This window comes from Ovis aries, chromosome 2 (genome assembly GCF_016772045.2).
Source record: "Ovis aries strain OAR_USU_Benz2616 breed Rambouillet chromosome 2, ARS-UI_Ramb_v3.0, whole genome shotgun sequence".
Lineage (NCBI taxonomy): Eukaryota > Metazoa > Chordata > Mammalia > Artiodactyla > Bovidae > Ovis > Ovis aries.
In genome coordinates this window covers 204,936,720-204,954,713 of record NC_056055.1, presented here as the reverse complement: position 1 = coordinate 204,954,713, position 17,994 = coordinate 204,936,720, and the positions used below count along the sequence as shown (strand labels likewise).

The following is a 17,994-nucleotide window of genomic DNA, read 5'->3' as shown; positions in this document are numbered from 1 at the left end:
TGACTCCCTATGTAGTACATCTGAAACTAATGTAAATCGACTATATTTCTATAAAATAAATAAAGATTCAAAAAAACAAAAAACAAAAAAACAAAATAAAATGGTTAAGTGCATATTACGTGAATTTCACTTCAATTAAACAAACAAAAAGAATAGGATCCACACCTCCTATCTAGACCCAAATACCCCTGCACGCTCCGTTCCCTGGGCCCTCTGCAGCCACCTCTCATACTTACTTTCTGTGCTTAAGGAAGGAATATGCTCTACCCCATTCCTCCCCTTTCTGCAGACACCTCCCCCATACCTAGAACTTGTCTTTCCTTTTCCCTGGGTCTAGCAGGCTCTCCTCAGTGTCCTAGCATGGTCCTCTCATCCTCTCATTGTCCTCCTCCCAGTTCAGACATCATGCATTGAGCTCACCAGTGGCTTTCTGACATCTTATCAAAAGTCATTTCTCAGTTCTGTTTCATGTATATGCTATCTTTGTGACTTGAGATCATCTTATATATTTATTTACTTCCTTTTTTTCCTGTGCCCCCTCACTCAGGGATGGTGGCGAAGACATTGTTCACCACAGTATCCCCATTCCTTGAGCAGTGCCTGGCACATATTAGATGCCTTTTAAGTATTCGTTGAATGAATGAATGAGTACATTTAAAGTTGAATATTCACATGACTTACTGGCAGATGACTCACCTTGTATGTAAGAAATATAAGCCTGTATTTAAGTTCATAAATACATCTGTATGATTCAGAACTATTACTAATGCTTTATAACACTTTAACTATGTCCCCTTTCCATTTATTCTACTACTACTTCTTAGCTAAATATTATCTATCAGTAATTTTGGATGTTTCTTTTTACTTGGAATCTGTTTTTTCTTCTTAGATATATACTTTTTTTTCCTGTCTTTCGTCACATAGTTTCTCAGCATAAAGATACCTGGTGGAAAGAATCTCCCACACTTACCAAAAATAGCCAAAATCTTTTCGATGAATCATGAAATACTATTTCAGGGAAGGAGAATCGTCTTTGTTACAATTTCATGTGTCTTAAAACATGTATCATGAACTTGTGTGGTACATTTATTTCTGTATTAGAAGTATTAATAAGTTACATTTTTGTGGTTGCAGGTACAGATCCAAGTGAGAAACAGCAAAACTTCTTTTGACAAGTTAAAGATGGATGTTTGTCAGAAAGTGGATTTACTTGGAGCTAGTCGCTGCAATATGCTGTCTCATTCGCTCGCTACCTACCAGGTACCCACCTCCATGGTCAGCATGTCCTTGCAGTAAAAAGATGAGTGGTGAGATTCCTTTTTAAAAGTTGTTTAAAGGGTGCAAAAAAAATTGTATAATTGATCAGATTCCTTTGATTTTGTTAAACTTGACTTACTAAGGTTATGACATCCAGAATCATAGAATACTAGACTGGAAAAGGCCTTAGCGGTTACCTACTCCTAGGAAGGAGAGACAGACAGACATTTAGGAGCTCGAGAGGGGTCAGGATTCAAGGCCTCTCAGCCTGGTTCATTCAGGGATGCTCCACTTTGAACTAGTTCTACACACAGTTTCATTTGAAGCAAAGATGCTATGACCCACAAGTTTAACACTTTTCTACCATTGGTGGATGAGGAAAGTGAAAATTAAATGAAACTTAAAGGAAATGGTAGTGTTGGGCTTAAAAACTTAGGTTTTCTAAGTCTTATGCTCAGTTCCGCCAAATCGCCATTCCATACCACTGTAACCTCAGAAGTCTCATTTGTGCTTACTTCATTCCAAGTCACGCATAAATAGCATACAATGAGTAAGTTAGATATTAACAGGTAACAGTTACTGATTTTATCAGTCAGTGGCAAAATACAATAAACTCTTGCATAGGAGAATAATAATAAACTAAAGGAAATGGCATTCGATGCTGCTTTTAAGGAATCTACCTAGTTCAGTTCAATTCTGTGGAATTTAAGAATCAAGACAAGTGACGCTTGAAAATAAAAGTGTGTGGTCATCTGTGTAGCATGATGCCGGGAACACAGCGGCTGTTGGCCCAGCTCTACTTTATTCTCCTCCCTCGCCCCCTCACTTTGAACGGGAACCTTGAAGCAGCAAGGAAAATGTTCAATTACTTGAGTTAGCTTGATAACACATTTTTTTTTTTGACAAGCCTTTCTTGAACCCTAAATGAAAGTCCAAATTTAATGGTACAAATTATTTTACTTCAGTTAATAAAGGTTTATACATGCTTACCAACATAAAAGTTTACACATACACCTTGATGCAAGTATGATGTTTTGGTGCTTTGAGCATTTTCTCCTGGGCTCCTCGGAGGTGTGCTCACCGCCAGCGTCCTTCTCCTGCCTGCAGTTCCTCCCGGGCTGCTCCGGCCAGGTGTCAGTGCTGTATACACACGGGCGCACATGCACACAGACACGGTGCCAGTCCTTGCGCAGAGTCACTCTTTACAGAGCTTTCGGGTTCCCCAGACCTGGACGTTGATTTTAGGTCCTGCTGCTTGTTATTTGACAACAACTATTTGTCTACGATAGTGAGGGAAAGCAGCACTGAAAGAAGCAGGACTGCCGTGTCACCTTCTCTTTCTCTACAGAGAACACTGCTTGGATTCTGGGAGAAAACAGCTCGAATGATGTCCCAGATTCATGGGACCTGTATGGGCCTTCATCCATACGACTTTGTAGCTCTCAAGGTACATTCCTTTCAGTGCTCTTTTCTTAGATATATGACACTTCATCTGGATGATAACTTTGAGACTGCTTTTTGCTAAGCCTAATTTCAAATTTACAAAACACAGGGAATCATTTCTCTATACTCTTTCAGCTAGTCGTTTTTTGAAGTTCCCAGATAACAAATGCTGCCAGCAGCTCTAAACAAATACATGGGCGCACTGCTGGTGGGTCAGGTATTAGTAGAGTGGGGGAGAGGGGAATAAAAGAAAAAGTGAAGAGAAAATTAAATGCAAAAAGGAAAGGTAATGGAAAGGGGAACAGGTGATGGAAAGTGGTCATGTGTTTTCAAAAATGACCACATTACCTACCTGACAATTTTAGGAGTTAAAGTCTCTTTGCTTTCCTTTTACACTTATGTCATAATCTATGGTACCATTATGCCAGTTTTGGTCATCATGTATGTGTGACTGCTGCTGAGGAGTACCGAATTAGGTCAGCTCTTTCCATTTCCTTAACACCTACATGTAAAACGTACTCTTCCTGTCAGCGTTCTGTGTGTGTGGCTTATCCAGCAGAGATGCACTGTGTTAATCATTTCATCCATTCTAGTAGGCTACGTTTCAGTTCCTTTGAACTAATCATTCTGCTTTATTTTCAGTAGAACTTGAAAATGTTAACTTTGCCCAAGCTGGATGTGATGTTTGTGATGGGTTCATATCCTATAACCGTGTGTTACTGGGGCTTGGTGTAGATTTTTAAGTCAGGTCCTGACAGCATCTTCCAATCTAATAGATTCGGAGTTTTTTTTTTGTTGTTGTTGTTGTTGTTATATGTGTGTTTTGGTTTTTTACTTTTCTATGTTAATGTTTTACTAGATAACATACTGTGTATTTAGGCAACTTTCATATCCAATTTCAGCTCAGACTTAAAGTTGAAAATCTTTAGTTGTGTTTAGAGCATCACAGGGCTGGCCAGCAACTTCTGTGGCGTATCTTAGAGTGGTGGGCCCCTGACCAGTCCATAGCGTGCGTCATGGCCACGGGCAGCCAGGATACAGAGGACACAGGGCTCAGGTCACATTATATCAGCATACACCTCCCACTCTTGACTTCAGAACTCTTCCTGTTTTATATTGTTCTTTAGAATTTTTATTCTCACCTTTGTTTGTACAAAGAGAGAAAAAGATTCCTCCCACTTGCTTAACACGAAATTTCTTATCCTTAGCAACTACAAGACATTCCAATGAGGCTTACTGAAGACCACAAGGAAGAACGAATAGAAGACAGTTCTCTCTCTGAAAACCTCAGTGGGTAAGCAGACAAAAGTTACAGATGGTGCTATGAAGTTCTGGATACCATTGTATTTGTTTCTTCTCTGGTTTACCAAATACTGAATACTTCTATGTCATTTTTCCAGTTAACGTTAGACATTTGCTCTGAAACTTACCCCCTCGCCCCAGTTTTGGCATGGCAGGCAAAGTTGGTGATAGGAATATAGAACAGTTGGGTGATAACCCCAAGTTATTTAGTGTAGGAGACTGGGTCTTGTACCAAGAGTCTGTCTCTAGTGAATCCCAGAAGGGACAGGTTGAAAAAGAAAGAGGTGTTGGTAGCTATGCGATGGAAGCTGGTGACAGTTTGTCCTCCGAGACAACACAGAGGGGACTGGGACTGGTTCCCTAGAAAGGGAGGCCCTTGCTGTGCTCATCCTTCATGTCGCCCATTTCCCTTTAGTTACATGTTACCTTTGTTTTCCTTGCAGACCCACCACTTAATTGTCATTTTAACTAGATTGCACTGAGTATAATGATGATCCCAGAAATAGGCCCAAACAATGACAACACTATATTGTTGAGTGGAAAGGTGATCTGAAATATAGGCATTTCACCCTTTTCCCTAGGGGGATATCCAAACAACTTTTTTTTTAACCACCTTGGATATACAAATGTTTTAGAATATAGATTAAGTAATCAAATATATAGATATAAATTAAATGTATTAACTTAGTTACATATATTGAGACTTTAAATTGTACACTGTTTATTAATTTAGTAACTATATTTGTTATCACATTTTATGGAAGTTTTATTCAAAATCTCCTTACACATTTCAGCATTATGAAAGCTGCCTTTCACGTTAACTAACAGGTTCCAAAGCACCTCACCCTCTCTTCTGTCCAAAATGTTTAAAACACAATCTATGTATACTATCGTTGAAAATTTCATTCCATATCAAACTATCTATTTGTTCTGTAGGTTTATTTCTGTGGTATTTGCAAATAAATACTGTATTGCTTTTAAGTGTCTTTAAAGGCTTATTAAAGAAAAAACCCAACACTAGAGTTGTGAGTTTATTCTGCAAGAATTATGAAAAATGGTTCTGTATCTCAGGACTCTTCTGGTGATGCAGTGGCTAAGACTCGGTGCTTCCATTGCAGGGTGCATGAGTTCCATCCCTGGTCTGGGAACTAAGATCCCACATGCCGCTCGGTACCGTGAGGAAAAAAAATGATAAAACTTTCTGTATCTCATTTTTTAAAATTATTATACCAGATGGATGATAACACTTTCCATAATTAGTTTTGGTCAAGAGTGTTTTAGCCAAATGTGCCTTATTTTCTAACCATCAATTTCTTGTTCAAAATAGAGTACTCCATTTTTTTTTTTTGCAGTTCTTCATTCCCTGTAGTTCCCAAGTACTCTTTTTTTTAAAAATCTCTTTCTTAAAATTTTTAATTTTTTAAATAGTAAATCTTTGTTGGTTATCTGTTTTAAATACAGCAGTGTGTACGTGTCAAGAATTCTTGCCAAGAATTCTTGAGCAAAAGCTTTTTAATGCTTGAAAACTGAACTTCATCCTGGACGGCTGTGGTGACAGATGTTCTCTGTGTGTAGTATTTCGCACAGTGCTCACCATGCTGAACATGGTACCTGGTGCTTCAATCAATACTCAGTATATATGCATTTAAAGAATAAGAGGTGAACGGTTATTTTTACAGTCTCTGTAGCTCGAGAAAAGATTTGTCTCAGATTTTAGGAGATCTACCAGACAACTGCCTCCTCAGTTAAAACAAAAAAAACTTTTTTAAGCCACACAGAACTGTTTGTAGAGTATGAATCCTCAGTGTATTTTAACCAAAATCTTTTCCTTTTTCTGTTTTACTTTAGGTTAGTTTTGTCAGATGAGGAAGTAAACTTGGGAAGTGAACCAGGTAAGATGGTAGATTCATTAAAATGTGAAATGCTCACATACAAACGTGAAAACAGCTTGTTGCAGCCTTTTCAGAGAGACTGTATTAATATCCATTTAATTAAAAAATGTTAAGTCGCTTTATGTCTCTGTACAAACACTTCTGAGTTCGCATTTCCCCCCAGCTTTTTGAGTGGTAATTGACATGTAACACTGTAAGTTTAAGGTGTACAATTGGGTGATTTGGTACTTGTATGTATTGCAAAATGATTTTCACCATTAGACTAGTTAACACATCCATCACCTCACATAGTTACTATATTTAATTTGGGATGTGGTGCTGGCTGTACTGTCAGCTGGGCTTGGAGGCTCCCCAGGGTCACTTTTAGGGCAGCCTGGTCAGGTGGGCCAAGGACCACGCTCCCCTGTTGGGCGGGACTGCTCACCTGCTTCCCTGCCTGGGCAGGTGGTAGGATTTGCTCTGCAGCCGCCCAGGGTCTCAGTCCAGGCTTCCTGCTCGGGTGGAACTGGAGGCTGTGCTTGGCAACGAGTTAGCTTTCAGGCGATCATAATTAGAGTGTCCAGTTATCTTCTTTAGGGAATTCTGGCCTTCTTAAAGACAGTTGCTTTTAGTGTAGATATTCATTTCACAGGGCAGTATGATTGTTTCAAAAATTATTCTCATATTTAAATGTATGTTATTTTAAAATAAATATACATTATATGTACAATCAACATATATATGAATTACTGTAGCTTTGGAGCCAGAAAAATCTGGATTTGAACGCTAACATTTTTTAAAAAATGAGTCATTTATGCCTTTTTCATATTTCTCTTTAGAAAAATGACTCATACACTCCTACCTGGCAGGATGCTAGATATATTTATAAACTATGTAGCACATAGTAGGTGTCCAATATTTTTTAAGCATACACATAAATACAGACCATACTGATGAAAGAAACTAAAAACTATAATAGTCATGAGCTCATATATCTAACATACCATCAAACATACGTCCCAAATGTTATCTAATTGTGCATACATAATCCTGTATCCAATTAGAGAATATTTTTTTAACCAACATAAATGAAATATAACGGGCATTGTAGTTTCAACATCCACTTATAGTATTATTTTATCTTTTAAAACCTGCTGTATCAGTAGTTATATCCCCTTTTTGCTGAAGTACAGTTGATGTAATATTATATGTTATAGATACACAACAGATCACACTTTTTAAAGATTATGCTCCATTTATAGATATTGTTGGCTACATTCCCTGTGTTATACTGTTATATAAACTGTTATATAATGTGCTTCCAGCTTATTTTGTACATAACAGCTTGTATCTTTTAACCTCCTATCCCGAAGTTGCCCTTCCCTCCTCCTCCTCCCCACTGGTAATCACTAGTTTGTTTCCTTTTTGTTACATTCACTAGTCTATTCTGCTTTGTAGATTCCACATATAAATGATACGCAGCACTTGTTTTCCTCTGTCCGACTTATTTCACTTAGTATAATACCTTCCAGGTCCGTCCATGTTGCTATACATGGCAGAAATAAACTCAAAATGACTAAAGACCTAAATGTAAGGCTAGAAACCACGAAACTCCTAGACAACCTGTGTAGAACACTTGCTGACATAAACAGCAAAATTTTCTTTTGGATCTTTCTCCTGAATCAAAGGAGATAAAAGCAAAAATAAACAAATGGGACCTAATTAAACTTAAAAGTTTTTGCACACACAGCAAAGGAAACCATTGACAAAATCAAAAGACAGCCTGTGGAATGGGACAAAAATTGGCAAGTGATATGACCTATGAGAAATTATTATCCAAAATATATAAACAGCTCATACAACTCAAGATCAAAAACACAACCTGATTAAAAAATGGGCAGACGACCTGAACATACATCTTTCCAAAGACATACAGATGGCCAACCGGAACATGAAAATACGCTCAACACCATTAATCATCAGAGAAATGCAAATTAAAACCATGAGGGACTTCCCTGGTGATCCAGCGTCTGAGACTTTCTGCTCCCAATGCAGGGGGCTTGGTTTCACTATTGGGTCAGGGAACTGTACCCCACATGCAGCAACTAAAGATTCCACGTGCTGCAGTGAAGATTGACAAGCGTGTGTGCACCAGCTAAGGCCTTGAAACAGCCAAATAACTGTTTAAAAATAAATACAGCTACAATGAGATATCATCTCACACCTGTCAGAATGGCTGTCACCACAAAGACTACAAATAATAAATACCTGTGAAAATATGTAGAAAAGGGAACCTTCTTACACTGCCAGTGGGAATGTAAATTGGTGCAGGCACAATGAAAACCAGTATAGAGGTTTCTCAGAAACTAAAAATTACCATATGAGCAAGCAGTTCCACTCGTGGGTATATATATCCGAAAAAAATCCCCAAAACAATAATTGGAAAAGATACACGAATCCCATTGTTCATAGCAATAAGTGTCCATCAACAGATGAAAATAGAGAAAGAATATGTGGTGTGCATATAGGAGTACTATTCAGTCATAAAAAAGAATGAAAATTTGCTATTTCCAACAACATGGATGAACTAAGTGAAATAGGTCAGAGAAGGACGAATACTATATAATGTCGCTTATATGAGGACTCTAGAAACTTAAACAAACTATTAAACATAACAACAAAAAACCCAGAATTACTGATATAGAGAAAACTAGTAGTTACCATCAGGGACAAGGAGGGGAGGAGGGACAGGATAGGGCTAAGGGATTAAGAGATACAATTATGTATAAAATAAACTACAGGGAATATAGTCAGTATTTTATAATGATTATAAGTGGAGCATAAGCAAAAAATTGCGTATCACTATGTTGTACACTTGTTACTTATACTGAGGTATAATTGACATATAACTATATTAGTTTCAGGTGTACAACATGATTTGCTATATGTATATATTATAAAATGATCACCACAGTAAGTCTAGTTAATATCCATCCTCATACACAGTTACCATTTTTTTCTTGTGATGGAAACTTTTAAGATTTATTCTCTTAGCAGCTTTCAAGTATGCAGTATTTGAAAGGATTACTAACTGTATAAGCTGTATAAGGTTTAGAAAAGGAAGAGGAACAAGAGGCCCAATTTCCAACATTCACTGGATCATAGAGAAAGCAAGGGGATTCCAGCAAAACACCTACATCTGCTCCATTGACTATGCAGAAGCCTTTGACCGTCTATATTAACAAAGTGTGGAAAATGCTTAGAGAGATGGGAATACCAGACTACCTTCCCTGTCTCTGAGAAACCTGTATGCAGGTCAAGAAGCCAGAGTTGGAACCGGACGTGGAATAAAGGACTGGTTCAGAATTGGGAAAGGAGTACATCAAGGCTGTATGTTGTCACCCTGCTTATTTAACTTATATGCAGAGTACATCATGCAAAATGCTGGGCTGGATGCAGCACAAGCTGGAATCAAGATTGCCAGGAGAAAGATCAACAACCTCAGATGATACCACTCTAATGGCATAAAGTGAAGAGGAACTAAAAAGCCTCTGGATGCGGGTGAAAGAGAAGAGTGAAAAAGGTGGCTTAAAATTCAGCATCAGAAAACTAAGATCATGGCATCCAGTCCCATCACTTCATGGCAAATAGAAGGGGGGAAAATGGAAGCAGTGACAGGTTTTCTTTTCTTGGGCTCCAAAATCACTGCACACCGTGACTGCAGCCTTGAAATTAAAAGATGCTTGCTACTTGGGAGGACAGCTGTGACAGACCTAGACAGCATATTAAAAAGCAAAGACATCCCTTTGCTGACAAAGATCCATATTGTTAAAGCTATCATTTTTCCAGTAGTCACATACAGATGTGAGAGTTGGGCCATAAAGAAGGTGACCACCAAAGAATTGATGCTTTCTAACTGTGGTGCTGGAGGAGACTCTTGATTGAGAGTCCCTTGTATTGCAAGGAGATCAAACCAGTCAATCCTAAAGGAAATAAATCCTGAATATTCTTTGGAAGGACTGGTGCTGAAACTGAAGCTCCAATACTTTGGCCACCTGATGTGAAGAGCCAACTCATCAGAAAAGACCCTTGTGCTGGGTATGATTTTATGCAAAAGAAGAGGGTGGCAGAGGATGAGATGGTTATAAATAGCATCACTGACTCAATAGACATGAATCTGAGCAAACTTAGGGAGATAGTGAAGGACAGGGAAACCTGATCTGCAGCAGTCCTTGGAGTTGCAAAGAGTCTGACACTTGGCTATTGAACAGTAGTAACAAAGTACTAACTATAATCAACACTCTGTACATTACATCCCCATGACTTACTTATTTTATAATTGATAGTTTGTACTTTTAACTTCCTTCAGACACTTGGCCACTGAACAATAGTAACAAAGTAGTAACTATAGTCAACATTCTGTACATTACATCCCCATGACTTGTTTATTTTATAATTGATAGTTTGTACTTTTTAACTTCCTTCACTCATTGTGCCCCCACCTCAGCCTTTGGCAACCACCACTGTTCTCTAAATCTATGAGCTCAGGTATCGTTTGTTCTTTATACACCACGTATAAGTGAGATGGTACAGTATGTGTCTTTGTCTGACCCATTTCACTTAGCATAATGCCTTCAATATCCATTCATGTTGTCATAATGTTAAGATTTTATTCTTTTTATGGCTGAATAATGTTCCCTTGCGTTCATGAACCACATTTTCTTTTTTCACCCATTGATGGACACTTAGTTTCTTTCAGTGTCTTGGCTATTGTAAATAATGCTGCAGTGAATGGGGGGTCATATATCCTTTTGAAATAGTGGTTTTGTTTTCATTTTTTGGATAAGTACTCAGAAGTGGCATTGTTGGATCATATGGTAGTTCTATTTTTAGTTTTTTTGAGGAACCTCCATATTGTTTTCCATAGCCACTGTGCCAATTACATGGAATGTGAAAACTTTTAAGAGGGCATGGCTATAACAGAGGACCTGAATATTTGTGGATATTATAAAATTATTTGTTATATTTATGCATATGTAATTTTTATCTATAGATCTTTAAATTTTACATATATGGATTATAATCTGATTTGGTCAGCTGAACAGTTGGGTTTAAATTATTATAAACTACTATAGTAAATAAGCATGCTAAATTTTTTCTTCTTCAACTTAATCTTTCATGTGCTTTTGTTTCAGCAACTGAAGATCATAAGGAAAAACATTCTCGAATAAAAGAATTTGTAGCACCTCAGTTTTCTGACTCTGAAAATGGTATATTATAATTTCACTATATACATAGATAATTTATTATTTAAAATTCTTTAGTTTTTATTTATATATTCATTTTCATAACATGAAAATCTGATAGGTCTTTACACAGGAATGCAGTCCTGCACTTTTACTTCATAGCATGTCACAGTGGAAAATTGTTTATTCTGTATGTTTCGGCCCTGTGGGATGCATCTGTATCTGTGAGGACATGCAGGACTATTGTTTATCTTACTGTCTCATGTTTCTCTACCACCTATCACTGTAGGCACTCAGTGAATACTACGCTGAACATTTCTTCCAAGCAATTATGTTGCATACGTTTTCTCCCAGTTTCTTATTTGTCTTTTGACTATTCTTATAGTTGTTTTTTGCCATGAAAAAATTTTAAACATTTTATATAGGTCAAATTTATTAATCTTTTATTTTATTGGATGTGGATTTATGTCCTATGCAAAGCCCAGGTTGCTGCTGCTGCTGCTAAGTCGCTTCAGTCATGTTGGACTCTGTGCGACCCCACAGACGGCAGCCCATCAGGCTCCCCCGTCCCTGGGATTCTCCAGGCAAGAACACTGGAGTGGGGTGCCATTGTGAGGAGTTCATTTATGCTTTCTGCTGCTACTGCTACTGCTTTCTACTAGTATTTATATAGTTGTTTTTTTTTTAACGTTTAGATCTCCAATTCATTTGGAGTTTATTCACGTAAGTGGTATTGGAACAATGGATTGAATGTTATATTTTTCCAAATGGCTATCCTTCATTTTTTTAAATGCCATCTTTGCCCCAGTAATTTGAGATTAACTTCCACTCATATGCTAGATTTCTATACGTAATTGAGTCTATTTCTAGACTTCCTTTATAGCTTATAGATGTGTCAATGCACCATTGCCACATTTTTTATTTAAAGACTTATTGTCTAGCTCTGTAAGAAAGTTTCATTGATACTTTGTGATCACATTAACTCTGAAAACTGACAGGTTGATGATGTCAAACAAGGGGAATCTTTCTGTTAAAGTTTACTTGTCTAGCTTTCATATATAGTCTTTTTATGTAGGTTTTGAACATTTCTAGTTAAGATCATCTCTGAATATTCTCTTTTATTGTGATTATAAATGACATTTTCTTTCCATTTCATCTTTAATTGGTTACTATTTTGTGTATGTAAGTGCTATTGATTTTTGCATATTAGTTTTGTATCCTGCTACCTTGCTAAATTTGTTTATACTTTGAGTTAGTTTTATGAGTGATTTTCTGGAACTTTCCAGGTAAACCATCATGTCTTCTACAAACACAGATAGTCTAGTTTTTTCTTTAACAACTCCTGTGACTGTAATTAATTTATTTTTTAAAATTGAATTGGTTTCTACCTCCACAACAATGTGAAATAACAGCAAGCATTTCCTGATCTTGGTGTCAGTGCCTGTTTCTGAATTAAGATGCTAGCTTTTAGACTGAGGTATATATTTTATAATGTTAAGTATCCACACATTACTGTTTTCTCAAGAGATTTTATTAGGAATGGTTGCATACCCACTCCTTGTTGAATTTTGCCAACAGCATTTTCAGCATCTATACCAGTGATTATTTGATGTTTGCTCTTAAATACATTAAGATGGTGAGCTATATTAATAGGATTCCAGTTATAAATCCAGCTTTGTCATCGTGCATTGTCTGTTGATATTTTATTTACTATGTTTATGTTGATATTAATTTCCCTGTGAAAATATCTCAGCCTGTGATTTTCTTTAGTTTTCTTCTCTGTGAAAATTGATCAGTTTAACCTTTTTACCTGTCCTGGGACCAATTTTAGTAAGTTATATTGTTCTCAGAGATTATTCATTTTGCCTGGGTTTTCAGATTTATTTGCGTAGAGTTGTACAAAGTCTCTTTTGATTTTTTTTAACAGTTTTATTGGGATATAATTTAAATACCATAAGATTCACCCATTGTAAGTGTAAAATTCAGTGGCTTTTAGTGTATTTATAGAGCTGGGCAGCCATCGCAGTTGAGAATTAGAATATTTCCATTGCCCTCCAAATTCTCTCTTGCTTGTTTGCAATTATTCCCTGGCCCCCTCCCTGACTCCCACCAGACTAGAGCAAGTTTTCATCTTGGTGAACTGAGAAAGGGGGGGTGGAAAGGAATGGTTCTTAGTTCAAATACCATAGTCTTTCATTCTTTTTGAACTGTAATAGATTTTCTTGTGTAAATGTTTCTTCATTTGAAGTATGTCCTTGGAAAATTTCCAGAGATTTTAAAATAATTTTCACCAGTTACTTAAAAACTGATATGCAGGTCCCTAGACCTCATCATTCTGTCATGCCAGAAGCCTCTTTGATTTTTATTGATAAATGTAGTCATTTTTCTATTATTATTTAAATACCCCATGATTATGATATGAAATGTCTTCTTTATCACTAGTCTTCAGAAATTACATTCACCTTTCAACCAGGAGTTGTTTAAAAGAAGGTATTAAGAACGTGCAGGCAGAAGACCCTTTAGTTTCTGGTTTCATTTAAAAATGATCTCATTTTTTTCCCTTAGTCAAACTTTATTCAAGGTACTAATTTAGTAAGTCTTTGTTTCATACATAAATATAGGAGTCACAAGACCAAATACAGTTGATACTTGAACTCAGTGGGGGTTCTGGGCCCCCATCCTCCGACAGTTGAAAGACCTGCCTGTAATCAATTGTGGTTGTTGCTGAGTTGCTAAGTCATGTCTGACTCTTTTGTGACCCCATGGACTGTGGCCCGCCAGGCTCCACTGTCCATGAGATTTCCCAAGCAAGAATACTAGAGTGGGTTTCCATTCCCTTCTCCAAGAATTGTCTCATTTTATTTCATTATAATCAGAGCATGTTGTTTGTAATATTTCTGTTTTAAGAAACTGATTTGTGTGTGTGCCTTAGTTACTAATCTCCATGAATTTTCAGTTTGTGCTTCAAAAGAAGGTATATTTTAATTAGGGTTTGTATATATTCAAAAACAACCACAGTAGAACCTCCCCGGAGGTCTAGTGGTTAAAACTTTGTATGCCCAGTGCAAGGGTTGCAGGTCTGATCCCTGGTTGGAGAACTAAAATCTCACATGCCTGGGGGGAAAAAAAACTACTTATTGATTATGTTGTTTAGATATTTTATGTCTTTCCTTCTGTCCTCGTGGCCTGTTTTTTAACTTGGTATATTATAGTCTCCTGTTACTAGCTTCTGTTTTTCCTCACGTTTCCTGTAGTTTCTGTCTTACACAGGTGGTTGCTTAGTTATTTTATACATAAATATTTATAGCTGTTAATTTCATTGTGAAATGTCATTTTGATCTTTCAGTTCAGTCACTCAGTCATGTCCAACTCTTTGAGACCCCATGGACTGCAGCACGCCAGGCTTCCCTATCCATCACCAACTCCTGGAGCTTGCTCAAACTCATATCCATCGAGTCGGTGATGCCACCCAACCATCTCATCCTCTTTTGTCCCCTTCTCCTTCTGCCTTCAATTTTATCCAGCGTCAGGGTCTTTTCAGTGAGTCAGTTCTTCACATCAGGTGGCCAAACTATTGGAGCTTCAGCATCAGTCCTTCCAGTGAATATTCAGGACTGATATCCTTTACGATTGACTGGTTTGATCTCCTTGTAATCCGAGGTACTCTCAAGAGTCTTCTCCAGCACCACAGTTCAAAAGCATCAGTTCTTCACCGCTCAGCTTTCTTTATAGTCCAACTCTCATATCCATATGACTACTGGAAAAACAATAGCTTTGACTAGATGGACCTTTGTCAGCAAAGTAATCTCTGCTTTTTAATATGCTGTCTAGGTTGGTCATAGCTTTTCTTCCAAGGAGTAAGCATCTTTTAATTGCCTGGCTGCAGTCACCATCTGCAGTGATTTTGGAGCCCAAGAAAATAAAGTCTGTCACTGTTTCCATTGTTTCCCCATCTATTTATCAGGAAGTGATGGGACCAGATGCCATGATCTTTGTTTTTTGAATGTTGAATTTTAAGCGAGCTTTTTCGCTCTCCTCTTTCACTTACATCAAGAGGCTCTTTAGTTCTTTTTCACTTTCTGCCATAAGGGTGGTGTCATCTGCATATCTGAGGATATTGATGTTTTTCCTGGCAGTCTTGATTCCAGCTTGTGCTCATTTTTCATGATGTACTCTGTATATAAGTTAAACAAGCAGGGTGACAATATACAGCCTTGACATACTCCCTCACCAATTTGGAACCAGTCTGTTGTTCCACATCTGGTTCTAACTATTGCTTCTTGACCTGCATACAGATTTCTCAGGAGGCAGGTAATGTGGTCTGATATTCCCATTTCTTTAAGAATTTTCCACAAATTTCTTTAAGAATTCTTTAAGAATTTAAGAATTTTGATACGTAGCCTACCTAATTAGAAATTATCTTCACATAAACTTCTAATCACTTTGTTAAAATTATGTTAATAAAATATGAGAATGAAACAAACTTGATTTGCCATATATCCTACTCTTATTTCCTTGAAAAGATAAAAGCCATTTTGTTTTTATGTTCACTCAACAGTTGCAAAAGATTTGCCGGTAGATTCATTGGAAGATGATTTTGAGAAGGAATTCTCGTTTCTGAACAGCCTCCTAAGTCCTGGTTGTTGGAGTGCTGGTGAATCTTCCCAGGAATGCCAGGCTGTCTTTGGAAGCCCCAAAGCCGGTCTCACATGCCAGGAGCCTTCTGGGGGCTCTGAGCCTCTTGCTCACTCCGCAGGATTCCTTCCTTCACAGCTCTTTGACCTTGGCCTTCATGCTGCTGGAGCTTTCAATAGTAAGTGTCTGTGCATCATTTGGACACCCCTGAATTGCTGTATATTTGTGAAGCAAAACTAGGTACATGTGGATGCTGAAATCAACAAGGACACTAAGTTAGCTTCAGTACTGCTGCTGCTGCTGCTAAGTCGCTTCAGTCGTGTCCGAGTCTGTGCAACCCCATAGACAGCAGCCCACCAGGCTCCACTGTCCCTGGGATTCTCCAGGCAAAAACACTGAAGTGGGTTGCCATTTCCTTCTCCAATGCATGAAAGTGAAAAGTGAAAGTGAAGTCGCTCAGTCGTGTCCGACTCCTCAGCGACCCCATGGACTGCAGCCTACCAGGCTCCTCCGTCCATGGGATTTTCCAGGCAAGAGTACTGGAGTGGGTTGCCACTGCCTTCTCCATCATTACTGCTAGATAAAATCTTCAGTCATACCAGTCAACAAGAAAAACAACAGATATCACTGGAGTCTGTCAAGGAGAGTGAAACAAAGGCTGTTTTCCTGCCACCTCCCGTAAGCCCCATATTTTCTTCATTGACTCTCCCAGGTATCTTCTCTATGTAGAAAACTGTGTCTTGTTTAAAATTCTTGATCTGCTAAGTTATCCCTGCCTAGGGCAGGTGACACTGTTTCTTCCACCTAGCAAAACTTGATGCGTTCTCTTCTTGTGAGCTCAGAGATGACACAAGAAAAGGGAACAACTCCAGAGCTGGTTCCATGACAGCCTTCCGGGCAAGGTGATGGGAGTGCAGGGCTGTGTGGAAAGCTGGGAGCAGGAAAGGGCCACCTGCTTTGTTTACATGTCAGGGAGTCTCTCCACTCACCTGCTGTTCCACCATTCTGTGTCCAGCTCGACTCCTTAGGAATCATATTGTTCCCCACTTCCATAATGGTTCCTAAGTCCTATCAATTACCTTTCTAAGATGTGTCTCAAATATCCCACTGCTCTTCCATTTAGAACCTCATTAGGTTTCCTGGGTTACTGTGACTCCACCTAACAGGTCTCCCAAACCCTAATTATATTATGGAATATTACCCTGGTACAAAGATTGGAGGACTTTTATTAGATATTTTTCCCCTGTTTTTCTGTTGCTACTTTCCATTCGATTAACAGTGTGTTATTCATTATTTCTCTCCCCAGGCTGGGCCTCCCATGGTAGATTAGAATTTCCTCTTTCACACATTGATAACCAGCCAGTGCCTTCACAGAGTCCAAAGAAATTAACAAAATGTAAGTTACTTATTTACATTATCTGCCATCATAATAAGTCAAATTCAAGTAAATTTAGAAAAGAATCATTTTATAGCCTTTGCCTCATATTGTCCAGAAAATTATTTTGTTAATAATGAATTAAAATGAAAGCTGTCTTTGGCTGTCCCTCACTGTGGAAAGTAATGACTAGGCTTTGTGGGCTTGCCATGGTAAACTGTATCCTCTACTTCAGTCCTGTGTGTTTTGTGTTAAAGTTTATTGATAATGGATAATCCCATTAGAATAGAACATGTTCTTTGTGCACAAGATGCCTGTTGACAGAGAATGCACTCAGGCTTGTAGCATAGGACCTGGTACATAGTAATTGCTAACATATATTGAGTGCTTACTGTATTTTGTCTGCATAGCTGGTTCATGTTGTAATTACCATGTAGGATATACGTAGAAAATAGACCCATTCCCTGTCTTATAGGATCTTATACGTACTAATCCTAGCCACTGACGTTGACTTAGCTTTTTAACTGGACAGAATTTCAGACACACAGAAATATTTCATAAATGAAAATGGCACAAAGAACATCGTGCAGATTTCCCTATTGTTAGCATTTATCCCATTTGCTTTATACAGGCGTGTGTGTAATGCATGTGTTGTTTTATCTGAACCACTTGTTACACGCACCATGACTCTTTCCTCCTAAACGCTGCAGCTTGCGTTTCCTGAGAACAGGTATATTCTCTTGTACAACCACAACATGGTTGTAATGTCAGGAAATGTTAACACACTTTTCTATAATCTACTAAGTATTTGTATCTTGTGTTTGAGTTGACCCAGTAATGTCCTTTATAGCACTGTCCTGAGTCT

The 17,994-nt window shown here is 37.9% G+C and overlaps 1 protein-coding gene across 2 annotated transcripts in view; it reads left to right on the top strand.

The window, feature by feature from the left end:
• ICA1L (islet cell autoantigen 1 like) overlaps window positions 1-17,994 on the top strand; it is a 60,330-nt gene that overhangs the window by 33,320 nt on the left and 9,016 nt on the right. For both annotated transcript variants that reach the window (XM_027965101.3, XM_042244966.2), the window contains exons 6-12: window positions 1,135-1,260; window positions 2,606-2,704; window positions 3,909-3,994; window positions 5,851-5,894; window positions 11,069-11,143; window positions 15,678-15,932; window positions 17,061-17,150. In XM_027965101.3, coding sequence (XP_027820902.1) covers window positions 1,135-1,260; window positions 2,606-2,704; window positions 3,909-3,994; window positions 5,851-5,894; window positions 11,069-11,143; window positions 15,678-15,932; window positions 17,061-17,150 — 775 coding nt within the window. The remainder of the gene's footprint in view (window positions 1-1,134; window positions 1,261-2,605; window positions 2,705-3,908; window positions 3,995-5,850; window positions 5,895-11,068; window positions 11,144-15,677; window positions 15,933-17,060; window positions 17,151-17,994) is intronic.